This window comes from Lactuca saligna, chromosome 8 (assembly GCF_052625555.1).
Source record: "Lactuca saligna cultivar CGN05327 chromosome 8, ASM5262555v1, whole genome shotgun sequence".
In the NCBI taxonomy this organism is placed as follows: Eukaryota; Viridiplantae; Streptophyta; class Magnoliopsida; order Asterales; family Asteraceae; genus Lactuca; species Lactuca saligna.
Genome location: NC_136424.1, coordinates 126,044,333 through 126,064,104, shown reverse-complemented (window position 1 = coordinate 126,064,104; position 19,772 = coordinate 126,044,333). Strand labels below are relative to the sequence as shown.

The following is a 19,772-nucleotide window of genomic DNA, read 5'->3' as shown; positions in this document are numbered from 1 at the left end:
TTAATTTTAGTTTTGTATTTTCTTTTCTTATTTATATTAATACTTTATGAAATAAAATTAAAAAACCAAGAACCCACTCCACCATTACCGATACCTCTCTCTCTCTCTATTTCTCTCTCTCTCTCTCTCTCTCTCTCTCTCTCTCTCTTTGTGTGTCTTTGTCTCTATCTCTCTGTCTCTCTCTCTCTCTCTCTCTCTCTCTCTCTCTCTCTCTCTCTCTCTCTCTCTCTCTCTCTCGTTGTTAGTCTGATGGATGCCAATCAATTGCTGGCAAAGGGACGGAGTTTCGGTGGTAGACGAGAACGAAGCGACAAAGGAAAAGGGGATGACCTCTAGGGTTTGGCCAGATCGAAGGAATGAAAAGAAAAAGCAGTGAAGCTTCTTCCTGCTCCAATGGTAATGTGCGAAGCGGGAAAGGTTCAATCGGCGACGAGGGAGGTCGTCTCTGTGGTTTGACGAAACCAAAGGGACAAAGGAAATAGTGGAGTGTCACGAGCAACAACAACGAAGAAGTCGGGGTCCTCGGTGGGGTTGCTCGACAGAATGGAAGAGGAGGGTGCGAGGGGTGGTCGTCAGTCTCGGTGGGTGCTGAGATGAGGCAATCGGTGGTTGACAGGTGTGTGATTGGGGGCTGCTCCGGCAGCCTCCCCTGTTCTTTTTTTTTTTTTTTTTTTTTTCCTGTGGTGGTGTCGTTGGAGGCATCAGTAACTCCGGTTGCTATTGTGTTGTTTTTCTCTTGTGTTCTTGTTTTGTTCTTAACTGAGTTGAAAGGGAATATGCAGGTGTTTGAGTTGAGGCTTGGTCACTGAAACAGGAAGGGACAGAGGTGGAATGGTGCTAGGGTGGTGACGGTGTAAGGTGGTGTTGGGGGAGGTAGTAACTCCGATTGTTGTGTTTTCCAGTGAGAAGGGCAGAAATGAGAGAGAGAAAGGAGGACTTCGAAGGAGGGGAGGAGGAGGAAGAGAGAGAAGGGGGAAGGCTCAGGTGGGTTTGGTAGAACGAGATATATATATATATATATAATTTTTTTTTATGCATTAATATTTATAAAATAAAAATGTAAAAAATACAAAAAAAAAAATTAAAGGGCAAAATAGTCAATTTGAAGTGCTCCATGGACCAAAACTACAAAAAATTCTTAAGTTTAGGATCAAAAACATAGAAAAACCTTGATTTTGGATCTTCTGTGCAAGCTGACAACTTTTTGAATCCCATCCAAAGATTTTTGCAAACCACAAGGACCAAATTTGCAGTTTTATGAAAGTTATTTTTCTTTGGAACTTCCTTTTATAAGAATAGTTGCATCTCTAAAGAATAGTTTATAGTACCTTATGTAAATTCCGAAACTTTAATGTACAAAAGAATTATAAAAATATTGTTTAAGAAACCTACACTAATACATAGTTAAACATCAGTTTAAATATAAAGTAAATTTTAGTTCTCGTTTATGAATAAGTATGTGTAAATATGTTCCAAGTATAGATAAAATATGTTCAATTATAATTTTTTTTCCATATTATTACGATATTTTTATGTAATACCAGATAACTTTTTTGTAATAAATGAAACTGCTAGATATCTAAACATCTAAACATATAATAATTGATGGATAAGTTTGTATTATTATTACTTTTTATTATCATATGTATTCGTCGTATATTATTTTTTTATCATTATCATTATCATATATAGGAAACTAAATTCGAATATACAAAACTTCAGAGGCTTTTGTGAAAAATATCCAAAGTTGAGGCAGGAGATATCGAATCGAATGTCCCAATACGTCGTCGTTGGGAGCGGCCTTACCACCAAAATTGATGCGGGGATACGGGGTTTTTCCGTTTTTGCATAAACCCTAAATTCCTTTTTCAAGACATTTCTACTTGAACGTGGAAGCCCTGTCTCCGATCAAATGAGTACTCACTGTTCTTAATTGCAGAAAGCTGCAGTTAACTCGTTGTTTTTATTTCTTTAAGTGATTCTGAAATGCAGCTCTTTTTGTTGAATTTGTAGGAGCTTGTGCATTCGTTTCAGAGATATGGAGGAAGAAACAAGTGAATTTGAGTATATTGAGGTGCTATGGAGAATCTCGCCATCTTCATTCCAGCTATCGTTTCGTTCAATTGCCGTTTAACGCGAGTCAGGTAGGTATTCATCGACTGTAACCGTGTTTGTATGAAATTTGAGTTTTGTATGTCAATCGAATCACAGAAGATTTCCATTGTTGCTTGTTACAGGTGGTAACAAACCAAACGTCTATGTTCCATAATTCTCTTATTGCTTCTTCTATTCAACAGTGTAAATTTTTCTCATTTGCATCTTCTCAAACTAATGAAAATGAGACTGCTCAACCTGCGAATAAGCCAGAAGCTACTATGGAGACAAATAACGCTTCTCAAACAGAACATCCTGACAAGAAAGTGGATTCGGGTGCCACTGATGTATCCCAATCTGTCAAAAAAAGGAGAAGAGGTACTAAAAGAACTAAATTTTCTGATTCAGATTCAGATTCTGAAAACAACTTATCCAGGGACGAATTAGTAACTCTTCTAGCAAAAAAGAAAGAACTTCTTAAGAAAAAGCACAGGGAAATGGAGATTATGCAAGAGAAATTCCTGATGAGTTATGCTGAAAATAATAATATTATTGAAAGGACAAAACGGGAAGCAGAAAATTCAAAAAAGTTCGCCATACAGGTGTTTCTTGATCTTCCTGTGTGTTTCTTCTAAAAATAATTCTAGTTTTTTTTAGTGTCGTTTAATTTGATTACAATTTACATGTTGCAGTCATTTGCAAAGAGCTTGCTGGATGTTGCAGATAATCTTGGTAGGGCCTCAATGATTGTTAAAGACAAATTTACAAAAATGGACACAAGTGAAGACCCTACTGGAGCTCTATCACTTTTAAAAACATTGCTTGAAGGTGTTGAGATGACAGAAAAACAGCTAGCAGAGGTAACTGTTTGTCTGTTTTCTTAAACTAAAATGGTAACCACTATGATTAATTTTCATACAAACAATAGTTAAGTGGTTAAATTGATAAAATGGTGTATAAGTTGTGTTTTTTTCTGTATTTAACAGGTATTCAAGAAGTTTGGAGTAGAAAAATATGATCCTGTGAATGAAGAATTTGATCCAAATAGACACAATGCAGTTTTTCAAGTGCAGGATTCTTCCAAGCCTCCAAATACTGTAGCAGTTGTAATGAAGGTATTCTGGCTTAACTTTAATTAAAAATTGTTATGTTTGACTTAATATGTAGTTTATATAAATGCTTGACAATTAATTAAATAATTAGAATGTGCTAACAAAATGTGGGAATCTTGCAAAGTGATTGTTAAATGTTAAGTAATAATTAGGTAATTTTGGCATACATATTTGTCAAAGAGCAAAATACAGAAAAGCATAACGAATTATGTTATTTTACATTTGTCATCTAGCTTATCTGCTAATTTTTTCCTAGTATTAGTACTTTATCAGCTATCAGCTAGCTTTTTATCAGCTAACTTTTCAGCTAGTCTGACACACACAAACACAACCTAAGTCAAACAGTTATTAATGGTTTAATAGAAAAAGATAATGGTTTCACACGGATTCTATATGGATACAGATCAAAATATAGGGACTTTTTTGTAAATTTTGCAGGGGGGATACATGTTGCATGAACGAATCATACGACCAGCTGAAGTTGGTGTAACGGGTGGCGTGGGTATGGACAAGAAAGAGAGGGAAAGTAGGGATTGAGATTGATAACACAAACCTCCTTTTACCAACATTGTATATAATGGTGTTTATTTTTTTTATGTTAAGTGATAACAATATGCATTTATGCATTAAGAGCTTTTTTTTTTAAAGTAGGCTACATTTTTCTCTCTTTTTAAACCTATTTCAAGTGAAAGATCATTTTCTATTTAGCAAGGCATTGATTTTAATAAATTTTGGTATTATATTAAAAGTCTCGAAAGTTTTAGTTTTTATTTGTTGTTAGTTTGTATGTTCTCTTTTTTAATTATAGTACGGATACAGTACGTAATATGGTTACTTTTTCATTGACAATTTTTTGTGATATCTTAAATACATTTATTTTTAAAAATCACATTAAAAACCTATAACCACCCACTTTAAATTTGCTTCAAATACTTTTGTTTTTCCATTTGAAATAACATTTAGAACTATGTTTGTTTAAAAAATAAGTATGTAAGTTATATCGAAGTGTGAAAAAAAAACTAATCCTCTGGAGGGAACTTGAGAATTTCGGCTATCCTTCCAGGTTTCTGGTGGCTGAAATTCGTAAGGCTAAGGCGAACGGAAACATCACGGGAAAGAGGAGCGAGACTATTCCTGCACGACGGAACATCGGACCGTCGGTGCGGGAACCGGTGGTGCGGGAACCGAAGAGGGGATGGTTTGCCGCGTTCTCTCTCCGTTGATTATTTTGCGGATTTTTTTTTCTTTTATTTTTGAATTGCCATTGTTTAACGGTAAAAAAAATCTTTATTTTTACTAATGGATATATGCATTAAAAGTCAAATTTTTATTTTTATTTTTTATATCTTTTTAAACATTTATAAATACCCAACTATTTACCTTCAATCAACATTCAAACAAACTCTCTATTCCCTCCATTTTCTTCTTAAAAAATGAATCCTGACAATCAAACCCCAACTTCCGATCGAAGAAAAAAAAGTCATAGTTCGAGTTTAAACACCCTTACTCGAAACATTATTGATATCGATTCATCATCACAAGAAGTTTATCGCCCCAAACTCGATGTTCCCATTCAATCTCCACTACAATTTCAATACCAAAATGTTAGACAATATTACCCGATCCAAGTTTGTAACACCCCGAGTTCAGAAGTACAAGTTCAGGGTTCTAAGTGTAAGTATGGAAGGTCGACTCAGCGAGTCGATGGATAGACTCGGCGAGTCGGGTCGCATCTCTGGTCAGGTGTTAAGTGACCGACTCGGCGAGTCGGCGGCTGGACTCGGCGGGTTGGTGTTGAAGGAAGAAAACCCTAATCTGGGGGTTGTGCCATATATAAAGCACCTTATAACTCACCCCGACCTCTTTTGCACTCCCTTTGACGTCCAGAAGCTTTCCCCCATCGATTCCAAACCCTAATTTGAGAGTGAGAAGGATCTAAGTATGTTTTGGAGCTTGGAGAAGGATACTTGAAGCAAGAGTTGGTGGGATCATAGAGGAACGAAGTAGATCTGATTTCCTTGCTTGTTGGCATCAGATTAAATGTAAAAAGTTGTTGCCTTGACCTTGTTGTGCTTAGATTGTTCATGGATGAAGTTTAGGGCCAAATTGTCATATATGAGTCTCTTTTCGAGTATTGGGCTCAGATCTGTGGTTGCTACTAAAGATCTAGATTGGTCTTGACTCATGAACCTGGGAAGTGATAGCTTTGGGGCTTGATTGAGAGTGTCCTTGCCTTAAACCTCCATTTTAGTTTGATTAGAGCTTGTTGAGCCTTGCATGCACGTAAAATTGGAAACTTTAGGTGTGAATCTGGCCCTAGGAGTCCATATCTATGTATTGGAAGCAATGGAATGGCCTGTGATCGTCTGAATGAAGATATTACGTATGGACTCGGCGAGTCTGGGAGATGACTCGGCTAGTCGGGCTTGATATCAGTCTTGAGTCGCATAGTAACTCGGCGAGTCACATGGGTAGACTCGGTGAGTTGTATGAGGATGGGAAGGAACTCGACGAGTTGGAAGAACAACTCTGCGAGTCTGGTGAATATTGCTTTGGACTCGACGAGTCTGTTCTTGGACTCGACGAGTCTGGTCGAGGAGTCCTAACCTTTTCTGGTTGAACGAGGAATCGGCGAGTCTTGGGGCGACTCGGCGAGTTGAGTCGCGATATGGGAGTTCTCAGATCATGGGGGCTCGACGACTCATCGGGTGGACTTGGCGAGTAAAAGCAGTCAGGGAGTTCGACTTTGACTGAGGACTTAGACTTTGACCAAGGGTTGACCAGTTTGACTTCCAAGGGTATATTGGTAATTAATGGTGTTTATTGGTTTTGGTTATTTGGTAATGATCAGTGGTGGAGTTCGTGCTGGTGGTCGGAGCAGCGTGTTCTTATTTCTTCAAGTTGGCAGTTGCAAGTGAGTTATCCTCACTATATCCACAGGTGATAGTTTCATTTTATTAACTTCTTTTTATAGTTTATTTTAGCATATTTCATCCATAATCTAGTTAATTTCCATGCATACTTTTCCTTTTGTTATTTTATGACTATTTCGGGTACTTTCAAATCTTGTGAGCATAATTGCAGGTTTTCGGGTCTAGCGAAGCGGGAGTGTTCGGGACGTATGGAAAGTGATGGGAGTTGATAGACAACAAGGATCTTACGCTTGATGGGTAGTGGGGATGATGCATGGAGCGACTTGATGGTTATTTGAAGGCTTGGAGAGAAATAAACTTTAAATTTGCAAGATGCGGGAGTATATTCAAGTGTGCATAGATTATTAATCGGGCGAGTTTACGAGCTATGAATCATTTGGAGAAGCCAAATTGGGCTTAAATTGAAGAAAACTTGAAGAAAAATGGGCTAGGAGTTGATTGGACTCGAACTGGGCCAAGTGGGCTAAGCTATGGAGGCCCAAAACCTCAAAGATGCTACATCTAGGGACCACCCGCGCAACAGCACGCGGGTCGCGAAACCTCCTGCAGGGGTAATTCCGGAAATTCTTCTTTTGATCTATTTGAGGAAGGTTGGTACCCATCTTTTGCATACTCTTAGACATCCGATTTTTGAGCATTCTCTCTGGAGTTTTAAAGATTTTTAAAGGCTAATAACACCTCAAGAACATCATTTTTTCACCTCTTGATTCTTGCTTAATGTTCGGTACAATCTTCTTTAACTTTGTTTCTTTGAGTTAGCCATGCTTGGCTAAACTAATCTTGGTTGACTTTTGTTGAATCCTTTGAACTTTTGTTGAATGTTGAAGAATCCATGAATATGTTCTTAAATCTTTATGGGAATGTTTTGTGTTTTAACATCTTATCACTACTTGTATGTTTTAGTTCATGAGTTTAAATGTGTTTGTGGTGATTAGTTGGCTAATTTCTTGATTAAGTAAAGGATCCTCAAATTAGCAAGCAACAAATGATTTTTGTGTTGTTTTTGCTTCACACAATCATAAAAACATATCCTCCAACATGGTGGTGAAAGCATTTGACCCCTCTTGGATTTGGTGATTTTTTGGTTCTTAATGCTAGTTGACTTTCACTAATTACATGCTTAATGGAAATTGTGACTTTAACTTAGGAAATTGTTATGAGCTTCTCTAACCATTTTAACAACTAAGGAAATTGTGCCTTTAATAACCCAACACCAAGACCTCCATCTTTTTTATCCGCTATTACCCTCGACCGACACCTAATGAATTTTTGTTTTCGTATCGTCACCGCCCCACACAAACCTGCGTCTGAGCTTTTCAAGATCTTCAATAACTCCGTTTGGTGATTTAAATAATGAAAAGTAATATGTTGGAAGGCCGTTTAATACAAAATCCGTTCCAGGAGTGGAGTCACCATTGTTATCCTCAGACAGATTTCTCTGATTAGAGACGCGACTGCCTTGCGGCTAAGAAGATCGGCCACCACATGGCCTTCCCTGGGTAGTAAATGATCTCACAATCATAATCCTTCACCACGTCCAACCACTGACACTGCCTCATGTTTAGATTTTGTTGATCCATCAAATACCTCAGACTCTTGTGATCCGTGTAAATAGTACAACGGACCCTATAAAAGGTAGTGTCGTCAAATCTTGAGCGCAAAACCACTGCCCCCAACTCTAAGTCACGTGTTGGGTAATTTGCCTCGTGAGTCTTCAACTGCCTCGAGGCATAAGCGATGACGTACCCCCTTTGCATCAAGACCGCGCATAATCCCGAAATAGACGTGTCACAATAAATTACGAAATCCTGGACACCCTCTGGCAGAGTCAAAATCGACGCCTCGTATAACTTTTGCCTCAAAGTCTCAAACGTTGTCTGTTGCTCAGGCCCCTAGCGAAAAACAACAGTCTTCTTCGTCAATCGGGTCAGAGGTACTGCTATTTTGAAGAAAGCCTGAATAAATCCCCAATAGTATCCAGGTAGCCCAAGGAAGCTCCGAATCTTAGATGGAGACCTTGTAACCTCCAATCTCATCACGGCCTCCACTTTGGTCGGATCGACCAGAATACAGTTCCGTACAGTTCCGGTTGACAAGGTGCCCCAGAAACTGCACCTCGCGTAACCAGAGCTCGTACTTGGAGAACTTCACATAAAGCCTCTCCCTCCTTAGGGTATCCAACACCTCTCACAAGTGCTCCTCATGGTACTCATGGGTCTTGGAATAGACCAAGATATCATCAATAAATATTATCACCGACCGATCCAAAATCGGCCTGCACACGCGATTAATGAGGTCCATGAGCGCGGTTGAGGCATTGGTGAGCCCAAAAGGCATCATCACGAACTTGTAATGACCATAACGAGTCTGAAAGGTTGTCTTCTGCACATCATCCTCCCCGACCCTCATCTGGTGGTATCCCGAGTGCAGATCGATCTTGGAAAACCAAGACGCCCCCTGAAGCTGGTCAAATAAATCATCGATCCTCGGGAGTGAATAACAGTTCTTCACCGTTAGCTTGTTCAACTCCCGGTAGTCAATACACATCCGATGCGACCCATCATTCTTCTTCACAAACAGAAACGGTGCACCCTAAGGCGAGCTACTCGGTCGGATAAATCCATTGTCTAACAGCTATTGTAGCTGCGTAGACAACTCCTGCATCTCCGGTGGGGCTAATCGATATGGTTCATTGGCTATTGGGGCTGCACCAGGAACTAGATCGATCCGAAACTCCACCTGCCTCTCCGGAGGCACTCCGGGTAAATCCTCCGGAAATACGTCTAGGTACTCTCGAATAACTGGCACCCCATCAACCGTTTCTCTATCCTACTCCCGAGTATCCATAACATAAGCGACAAACCCATAGCAACCCTGATGGAGATATCGTCTGACCCTAGTAACCGAACATAAAATGGGGCCGCGTTGAGCTCCTTCTCCTTGGACCGCCAACTCTCCCCCAGGGTCCGCACACGCACTACCGATGCTCACAATCAATCACTGCCCCATTGGGGCTTAACCAGTTCATCTCTACTATGACCTTATTTTCGCGCAGAAGGATGGTAACCAAGTCAATATAGTAACGCTCGCCGCACATCCTCAAAACACAATCCTAATGGACCCTAGATGCTCGGACGGACAGCTCATCTGCAATATCAACCTCTAATGGGTAGTCTAACATACACGGAGATCCGACAAACCTCTTGCTGAGCGCAAGATATACGAAAGATCGGGTGGCCCCGAGTCGAACAACACCAAAATAGGAATATCGTTGACATGAAACGATCCTAGAACAAAACACATAAACTATAAGTATCGAAGTCGATATAAAATAAAAGTTAAGGGAAAGAAATATACCCGTCACCATATCTGGTGCGGCCCGCGCCTCCTCGGCGGTCAACTGAAAGTCTCGACTCCTCACCACTAGAGCATCCGTCTTGCCCTAACGGTCATTTGTGATTCGCATGGTCACTTAGTTGGCGCCATCACTGGTGCTCCTGAGGCTAGACTCGGACAATGAGTCTTCTTGTGGCCTCTTTGATTGCAATGAAAACAAATTAGGTTTGATGTCTAAATAGTGGGAGTAGGGGCAGTACAATCCCTACTAAAGTGTCCAGTCTTGCCGCACTTATAGCAGTCTTGCCTGCTAAAAGAGGAACACTCCCCCTATGGTTTCAAGTGTGGTTTGATCGCATGTGGTAGTCTCTCTCTCTCTCTCTCTCTCTCTCTCTCTATATATATATATATATATATATATATATATATATATATATATATATGTGTGTGTGTGTGTGTGTGTTCCCACACATAATGTGTGGTAAAGAACCACACTTTATATGTTATAATTTTATAATTAACATGTCGCCTACATGGCAGAGGAGAGTGTGGTTCTTATGGCAACACACCCTCCAGCCTAATACAACGTGTACGAAGTGTTTCAATAATGGATGGACACATCATATGTCCACCTTAACAAGCACCATGACAACAAAAGAATACAAACTTTCAATCTTTCACAACGGAACAAAAAAAATATAAATCTCAAAAAATAATAGAATAAAACTAAAAATCAAGTGGCTAAACCTCTTGAAAAGAGTTTGAAATACTAGGTGAAATAAATGTAAAATCTGTTAACTTTTTACTTACATGGTCATTGAAAAACACACAAAACATCAAAACAATAATTTGATGTTTGTCAACTTCTCTATGCTTGGCATTTTACTTGTGGCAGACAATTTGTATACGCCATTTACATGATATCAGCAAAACTTTTTTTTTCTTTTCTATTTTCATAAACAATAATGTCATTTTCTTATTACTGAATGATATTTTAATGATTTAAATCAATTAACCCCCTCAAACTCATACTCCCAAGCTATAACCAGGAACCTTTGCAAGTCTCCTCTCTTTCATAATTTTTCTCATTTTTCCAACATCTTCCCATAACCCATTACTAGCATAAATATTAGACATAACCACATAAACCCCATCATTCCATGGTTCTAATTCCATCAATTTCTTCCCCACAAACTCCCCCATCTTCACATTCCCATACTTCTCACAACCACCCATCAAACTCCCCCAAATTACCACATTACCCTCCATCGGCATCGCCTCCACCATCTCTCTTGCCTCATCAAGCAACCCACATCGACTAAACAAATCCACCATACACCCATAATGCTCTACACATGGTTTGATCCCATACTCATTTTTCATCATATTAAAGTAATATCTCCCTTCTTCCACAACCCCACCATGAACACATGCACTCAAAACACCAATAAATGTCACACCATTAGGCCTAACACGTGTTTCTCTCATAGCACGAAAGCATTCTAATGCTTCATTTACATGTCCATGTGTTGCATACCCTACAATCATAGATGTCCATGAACATACGTTTCTTTCTTGCATTCTTGAAAAGATGATATGAGCTAAATCCATTCTACCACATTTCCCATACATGTCTATGAGTGAATTCAACATCAAAAGCTCGGATTTTTCTAAGGTTTTAGCTTGAAGGACGCATTTGTGTAGCTGAAGAGCTAAATTGAAATCGCCTAAACTCCCACAAGCGGAAGTGATGCTAACCATGGTTACATCATCTGGGGCTAACCCACTTCTTTTTAACTCCAAGAACATGTCCACAGCTTCTCTAGCACGCCCACTTTGTGATAATCCGCCTATAACAGCATTCCAAGAACCGAGGTTTCTCTCAGGACTTTCGTCGAACAGTTTACGCGCATTGTTGAAATCACCAGCTTTTGAATACAAACTGATGAACCCGCTCTCGCAAAATTTATTCGTATCCAGCCCGTGTTTGGTGGCGACCGAATGGAACTGTCTGACGATTGAGATTTCGTTTTTCTGAGAGACGGATTGCAAAATGACGGGAAGAGTGTAGGTATCCGGGTGGACCCCAGCTCGAGACATGGCTATGCTTACATACAGTGCCTTTGAAGGGGATGATAGCCTGGTGTATGCTCTTATGATGGTGTTCCAATAAAACGGAGCTCGTTGACGTTCAAGCATATGGACTCTGATAACATGAGCGTAGATTTCGTTGAGTTGCTGTATATTAGTGCAGTTTGTGATATGGGTTGATATTGCCTTGACCCAATCTTGGCTGGTGTAACTGTAACCATTGCTCGCGTTTCTAAAGGGATCAAGTGCAGTGAGACTGTGATTGAGATGGCAAGAAATGGTGAAGTATTTGGGGATTTGATGTCTCCATAGGTTAATACCGAGAGTATGAGTCAAAGTCATGTTTTGTCCTCTTCAAGAGGAGTGTGTACAAGTTTTGTACCTAAACGAGGCCACTAGGGTTCCGAGCTTATGTTTTTGGGATATTAATTAAACTAATCTATGTAATCTCAATTTAAATAAATAACTTCAATTTTTTTTTAATGAATGATCGTCGAGTTCGGAACATGTCATTTCCGAGTCAAGTCCGGCCCGACCATTTTCCAGGACATGTTCCGGATACATTGGACCTCTGTTTAATGGAATTCTGATCGCACACCTAGACATCAAATATCTCAAACTTTTTTTTTTTTTTGTAATGGTAAATATATTCTACTCCTACACTACTCCTAATTTACCACCTATGTCCCTCATGGGACTTGAACACTCGATCTCAAGGAGAGAGGGCAACACCGGATACCGCTAGGCTAGAATCCCTTTGGTATCTCAAACTTATTTGGCAAAGTAAAAAAAAGGCATGTAATCATGATGATATTGAGATTTTAGGGGTTAGTTTTTTATTCTTTTACTTGTTTATGACTTTTTATGGATTATTAACCGAAGAAAAATCTGAAATAGAGTGTTAATTTGTATTAAAAGCCTTACAAAGCTACGGTGACATAGCCAGGATTTTGTATTAAGGTATGTCAAATAATATACAAAATATGAAAACAATAACAAAATATAACTATCAATGAATTCTTAGCTAAATTGTAAATTTTAAGTTGCACATGATGTTGATGTTGTTTTACAACAATGTATTCTCTTCTACTAATTTCAAGTTTTGAATAGAATATGTCATATCACAACCATAAATCATTTTATTTAACAAAAATATATATTGTACATGCCATATATATGTAACATTAATTTTATGTTGATGGACCAAGGCCCACTCTTGCCCTATATTGGCTACGCTCCTACAAAATTACTTATTTATAGGAGCGAGCATGAATCAGTTTGGGTCAGTTTTAACCTTAAACCTAACCAAACACTAAAAAACATCGGTTTCTAAAAATTTGAAACCAAACTAAAACACAACCAGGTGAGTTTGGTTTTTCAATGTTCGGTTTTTCGCTCATGTTTTTGGGTTTGGTTTTGGTTTTATGATTTAAGCCAAACCTCGAGCCATTTCTTAAACCATTTCAAATCTTCACTTATATAAAGTTGAAGATGGTTGTTGTTTTGATCCCTCAAACAATATAAGACTCAGAGTAAGAGCTAAATAAAGAATGGAGATGGCCGATAAAAGGAACAAAATTTAGACGACCAGTTTCAAACTTGTGACCTCTTATATATACCCCAACGTTTTAACCATTGGATCAAGCTTCTACTTGTGTTTATGACACACGGAACATGTGTGTGTGTATGTATGTATGTATGTATGTATGTATATATATATATATATATATATATATATATATATATAAAACTTGTGACCTCTTATATAATACCCTAACGTTTTAACCACCGGATCAAGCTTCTATTTGTGTTTATAACCCACGGAACACGTGTGTGTGTGTGTGTGTGTGTGTGTGTGTATATATATATATATGTAATTCACAAAATACATATGTTTCATAAATTTCGGTTCGATTCAGTTCGTTTTTCTCGACTTTTACATTTCCTAAAACAAAACCAAACTGAATATTTCGGTTTTTAAAAAACTCAAACCCAAACCGTCGGTTTCTATTTTGGTTTTGATTTTGTTGGTTTTTCAATTTTCGGGATTGGTTTTGCTCACCCATGCTAATTTTTCATTAGTGACCCTCTAATAACTTAGAAAACTAGTAAATGGCCTTTTTTCTTGGCTTTAAGTGTCCTTTTTTACTCCTGTGAAATGAATTGTCGTATTTTGGAATGCGAAACACATTTCAAAATATGAAGAACCGCACAGACATCGACATCACGATATGGAATGCATTTAAAAATTCAGATTCTTGTTATGGCCAACATTTATTTTTCAAATTAACTTACTTGCTCGATATTCAACATGATGATCTATTTGATGCTTCTCTTACTTTGTCGTGCAAACATAACACTGGTGTCAATAATTTTGGTAAGCTACAACACCGACCGACATACAAGGCTATCATTAGACAGATGTGCTTTGGTAGTTGGATCGATATTTTTGTGGGTGTGGAAGGCATCATTATATATATATATATATATATATATATATATATATATATATATATATATATATATATATATATATATGCAAAGAAGGTTTCACAACCCATTACAACAAAATACAGGAAATATTTTTTGAGGTCGGAGACTACAATTAGGAGGAAAGAATTTTATCTTGTTATCGGTTCCAGTTTGGTGAGTATTTCATGGCTTCTAATTTTGGTTACGATTTTCGATTACGTATGTTTCCAATGGTTGTTCTGAGCGACCCAATAAGTTTGGAAAACATGAATAACAATTTTAATAAATATGTGTATGATTTATTGGACGAGGATGCACTATATGTGTGTTCACTCTACTTGTTGGAGAAAGGCTTTAATAGTTGGTTGTCTCATCAGCATGTGAATGATAAGTCTTAGGCTTGGTAACCAACTTTGACGACTTCAACAAGTGTCATGCCATTTATCATTTGTAATTGTTTTGATGTAACTAATGGTTTTTTTTTTGTGACACATAACTTTTTTAGGAAGGATAATTTGTGAGCGATTATACAATCAGTTGAAGATAATATATACGAAAGTTTATGAACATATTCATCTCGTCAAACTAAAGAAGATCAAACCTTACAAATTGACGTATATGAAGTGGGCTTGTCTTTTGTTTTGGTCTATTAAATAATTGGGCTTCAGCACAACTTGTTTGTTAGTTGGTTTTGGTGATCGAGTCTTTTGATTTTTCTTGGGTTTAAGGAGTCATGAGTTATGTCTGTTTAGCTTCTTCAGTTATCATCTCATGTAAGCTATTTATAACTGCTTTTGTTCATCAAATAACAGATAAGAAAACTTGAGTTATTCATATTCTCTGATATTTGCCACTTTACAAGTGGTATCAGAGCAACCTGGGAGCAACTTTGAGGGTAATCAATGGCGGCAGAGAATGCAAGGATGAAACCCATCGATGCTTGAAGCTAGAAAGAGATGGTAATGAACAGATTTGGCATAGACGACTTGGGCACGTGAACAACAAGTCATTGAGAACCATGCAATTCAAAAAAATGGTGAAGGGGCTTCCTAAGCTAGCTGAGTCTAGCAAAGTTTGTGAAGTATGCAATTTGGGAAAACAACAAAGAGTCAGCATTCCTAAGAGGAGTAATTGGAGAGCATCAAACCGACTAGAACTCATCCACACTGACCTATGTGGGCCAATCAAACCTGAATCGCCAAGTGGGAAAATGTATGTTATGGTGTTGATTGATGATTTTTCTAGAAAAGGATGGGTATATTTTTTGTCAAAGAAAAGTGAGAGCTTTGAAACTTTCGAAAGGTTTAAGTCTATGGTTGAAAATGAAACGGGGCTGACCATTAAAGGGATAAGAAGTGACCGAGGAGGGGAGTTCACTTCAAAGAAATTTGATGATTTCTGTGGGGAGTTTGGAATTAAAAGACAATTGACGACGGCGTATACTCCGCAGCAAAATGGAGTAGCTAAACGTCGTAACAGAACTTTAATGAATATGGTTAGATGTCTCTTGCTTGAGAAAAACATGCCCAAATGGTTTTGGTCAGAAGCAGCCAATTGGGCCTGTTTCATTCTAAACAGATGTGCTACTACTTCTGTAGAAGATAAAGTCCCTGAAGAAGCTTGGTCAGGTCATACACCAAATGTTGACTTTCTCAAGATATTTGGTTGTATTGGCTATGTCCATGTGCCCACTCAGCTAAGAACCAAGCTTGACAACAAAAGCATTAAGTGTATCTTCTTGGGTATTAGTACAGAATCAAAAGCATATAGGATGTATGTGTTGGAATAGTGTCTAAGGCTATAACTATATTCGGTGGTGCATGGTCCTTTTGGGTTGCCTTCACCATAGCAACTTGAAGGATGATTTGTTAAGAGAGAGTAAATATTATAAAGAATAATATTTGACTATTTGATTAATATAAGTCATAAATTAATTAGTATTAATTTGGTGACTTAAAGAGATTAATTAAATAAGAGGGTATAAACTGTCAATTGTTTGATAGTTAGACTTTAGACTGTAAATCCATTAGGATGGACCTTGGACGGATTCTAAGAGCTTTAGGATAGCTCAAAATCGTCCATAGGGTTATCTATGGAATGGATTTGGATAGCCTTAAGAGAAGATTATCCAATTAGGGTTTAGGGTGAAACCCTTAAGGAGTCTACAAGTATAAATAGACCCTATGGGTGAGGGAATTCCAGACACAACCTTAAGCAAGGATACTCTGGCCGAATTCATCCCCTCTCCTCTCTTCTAAATCATCTTGCTTGCTATTGGTGTTTGTAAGCCATTAGAGGAGTGACAATTATGACTCTAGAAGCTCCAAGACAAACAAGATCAACAAGGGATTCAAAAGGTATGATTCTAGATCTGTTTTAATATTGTTGTTTAACCTAATTAGCCATTAGAAGTCTTGGATTCAAAAGCATGTTTATTAGAAAGCCTAGATCCAAGCAATAGGGTTTTGCATGCGCACATAGGAAAGTTCTTATGGCTAAAACCCAACAGTGGTATCAGAGCCTAGATTGGTTTTCTTTAAATTGTTGCTTGAATAACTGAAACAAACTTGCAAAATTCGATTTTTTGGGTTTTGAGTCACTGACTCGTCGAGTTCCAAGGTGGACTCGTCGAGTAGGCCTGACTCGGCGAGTCCCCTTGTGCACTCGGCGAGTCCAGGCATCAGGAATGGCCAGATTCGGGATTTTTTCATAATTATCTTATGGAAACTTACCTTAATCATATTAGATCAATGTAAATCCGATTTTTTGATAAATATGACTATTATCTTGATCTAATTAAAGATATTTATCATCTAATAAAATATTTAATTTCCTTATATGATAATGATTAATTATTTTGGTAATTATCTTCAAAGAAATCAAGATAAATCAAATAAAGATAATTAGAATATTAATTGTTAATTGGAATTATTTGTTATTTGATCCTCTATATTTTTTAAATGTTTAAAACCTACCCTAAAGTTTTGAAATTTATATTTGTGATTAAAAGTTTTAATTTAGACAACTTAAATTTCAAACCCTAGATTTTGAAAAGTTTAAAATGCAACCCTATACTTATATGATATTACTAGAATAATATATATATGTATAACTAAATGCTAGTCTTACCGCTAGTAGGCCTCATTCATGAAGCCGATCTATAAGGTGGGTATAAGGTTGCGGCCTATAAAATGGCGCTTAATGGGTGTACACTCACACCCACCGCTTGCTTGATTGGTGGAGGGTCGTTAGCCGAACGGGTAGGATAGGGCAACCTCATCCTCGCATTAAAAGTATAATAAGAAATACGAAGTAACTAAACTTTCCTTTTAAATTTCCCAATCTTAGTTACTTTAAGAAAAGTGAATTGATGCAATCCCATGAAATTACACTTTGCACCTTGCTAAGATGTTAGTGGAGCGTGTGTGGTTTACCGGCACACTAATTGGTTCTAAGCGAAGGTGGCAAAGGGTGATTCATTGTTTATCATAGTTCGATGGAGCGTGTGTGGTTTACCGGCACATCGAATAGGTGATCGTAACAATGAAGGCACCATGTGAATTTGCATGGTAATTCACACCCGCTTTGTGATCCTCGGCATCCCAGTCACAAACAAGAGGGGCATATCGAGATTTAAACATGCCATTGAATAGTTCAATGAATCTCATCCGAACCTAGGAATTCTCAAAAACACTTAGGACTAAAAGTTTAAGTTTTGTGATGGAGAATAAGTGAATCGTCATTCACTTACCTTCAATTATTTGCATGTTAGATTACGGCATCCCTTTTCTAGTATGTAAATGTTATTGTTGGATCCTAGCCCTAATTTTTCTTATTGGGTGATAATTAGGGATTCTTGTTCTAATATATCTTTGTCCTTTCTACAGATTTCAAATGCAAACAACGCTGCTGCTAGTTCTTTCACGTTGATGAGCCTTTGCCAAAAGGTCACCTTCGATGGAACGAACTTTGGCGAATGGATAAGATACATTCGCACCATTGCTCGATATGAGGATAAAGAGTATGTCCTCGACGAGAAGCTCGAGAAAATCAACCCCGAAGTTGCTACTCCCGCCGAAATCACCGCCTTTGAAACCCATGAGCGAGATGCAATGAAAGTACATTGCATCATGATCGCCACCATGAACTCCGAATTCCAAAAGTCCTACGAGGACATGTATCCATACGAGATGCATCAAGACTTGTTGGAGAGATACCACCAAAACGCGAGACAAGAGCGTTACGAGATCTTCACTAACATGATTTCCGCCAAGATGGGTCATGGAGAATCTCTTACCGTGCACTTGCAAAAGATGCAAAGGTATGTCGACCGCCTTCGCAAGTTAAATGTTGACTTCGGAGAAGACTTGGCGATCGACATGGTGCTTCACTCTTTGCCTCCGATGTATAATCAATTTAGGATGACCTACCACATGAACAAAGAGGAGGTCACTCTAAGTAAACTCCAAGGTCTCTTAAGGGTTGCTGAGAGCAATTTCAAGGACAAGTCTGTTGCACCAACTCCCAATCCATCCGCTGCTCCTGTCTTGGCTATTGGTCAAGGGAAGGGAAAGAAGAGGAAAGCTTCTTCAAATAACTATCGAAAGGTGAAAGCCCGAGATAGTTCCTCTTCTAGTGGGACCAAAGTTGATCCCTCTAAGCCCTGCTCTAACCCGAAGAAGGCAGAGTGCCACCACTGCCACAAGATAGGACATTGGAAGAGAAGCTGCCCGGATTACCTGCAAGCCATCAAGGAAGGAAAGATCAAGCCATCTTTCACAGGTATATATGCAATCAAATCTAACGATTCTAATCATGCTATTTCTTGGGTTCTTGACACCGGTTGCGGTTATCACATTTGTTCTAATGTGCAGGGACTAAGAAGAAGTAGGGATGTGGAGCAAGGAAGAATCAATCTAATCATGGGGAACAGAAGATCGTCGCCTGTGACCAAGATTGGAGTGTATTCTTTAGTGCTTAAGAATAGTTTAGTTTTGGATTTGAACAATTGTTGCTTTTCGCCAGAAATGGCTAGAAACATCATTTCATTTCATGGTTTATATAGACAAGGATTTAGATTTTCTTTTAATAATGAGAATGGTTCTATTTTGGCTTATCTAAATGGTGTCTTTTACTTTGAAGCTATACCATGTAATGGAATATATGAAACTGTTATGATTGTTGATAACTTAGGAAATGATGTTTTGAATATTGATTCTTCCACTATTATGGATAAAGCATCCTTGTGGCATTGTCGTCTTGGACATGTCAACAAGAAACGCATAGCCCAACTCCAAAAGGATGGAGTGTTGGAGTCATTCGACCTTAGGGAAGATGACACATGCGAGTCTTGTTTACTTGGAAAGATGACTAAGTCACCCTTCACGAGTACTTGTGAAAGGGGTGAGGGACTATTAGACCTAATACATACCGATGTATGTGGACCTTTTAGATCAACCACGAAGGATGGGAACCGCTTCTATGTGACTTTTACCGACGATTATAGTAGATATGGGTATATCTATTTAATCAAGCAAAAGTCAGAAACCTTTGAAAAGTTCAAAGAATTCAAGAATGAAGTGGAGAATCAATTGGGCAGGAAAATCAAGATGCTTCGATCCGATCGAGGAGGAGAGTACCTAAGTCTTGAATTCCACGATTATCTCAAGGAGTGTGGAATAGTTTCGCAATTGACGCCTCCTAGGACACCGCAGTTGAATGGTGTGGCAGAAAG

The 19,772-nt window shown here is 38.3% G+C and overlaps 2 protein-coding genes across 3 annotated transcripts; one reads left to right on the top strand and one right to left on the bottom strand.

Annotated features, from left to right (window-relative positions):
• Positions 1-1,764: 1,764 nt before the first annotated feature.
• Positions 1,765-3,911, top strand: LOC145012832 (grpE protein homolog 2, mitochondrial-like). 2 transcript variants are annotated; one of them, XM_078971634.1, is made up of 6 exons: positions 1,765-1,916; positions 2,014-2,144; positions 2,238-2,696; positions 2,787-2,954; positions 3,081-3,209; positions 3,645-3,911. In XM_078971634.1, exons 1-6 carry the CDS (start codon positions 1,913-1,915, stop codon positions 3,741-3,743), a joined length of 990 nt encoding a protein of 329 aa, XP_078827760.1. In that variant the 5' UTR covers positions 1,765-1,912; the 3' UTR covers positions 3,744-3,911. The 2 variants fall into 2 exon arrangements, with proteins under 2 accessions (XP_078827760.1, XP_078827759.1); XM_078971633.1 differs by having other exon boundaries at positions 1,768-1,916; positions 1,993-2,144.
• A 6,320-nt stretch (positions 3,912-10,231) lies between these two features.
• On the bottom strand, positions 10,232-11,927 carry LOC145008483 (Tetratricopeptide repeat (TPR)-like superfamily protein). The gene has a single exon (XM_078967084.1). The coding sequence runs from the start codon at positions 11,906-11,908 to the stop codon at positions 10,502-10,504; it is 1,407 nt and encodes a 468-aa protein (XP_078823210.1). The 5' UTR covers positions 11,909-11,927; the 3' UTR covers positions 10,232-10,501.
• Between the last annotated feature and the right edge of the window lie 7,845 nt (positions 11,928-19,772).

Excerpts from the sequence above, each read along its gene's own strand:
- LOC145012832 (XM_078971633.1), top strand. Across the intron at positions 2,697-2,786 it reads CAAAAAAGTTCGCCATACAG|TCATTTGCAAAGAGCTTGCT; the intron begins GTGTTTCTTGAT and ends TACATGTTGCAG. Across the intron at positions 2,955-3,080 it reads CAGAAAAACAGCTAGCAGAG|GTATTCAAGAAGTTTGGAGT; the intron begins GTAACTGTTTGT and ends TGTATTTAACAG.
- LOC145008483 (XM_078967084.1), bottom strand. The coding sequence starts at position 11,908 with ATGACTTTGACTCATACTCTCGGTATTAACCTATGGAGACATCAAATC.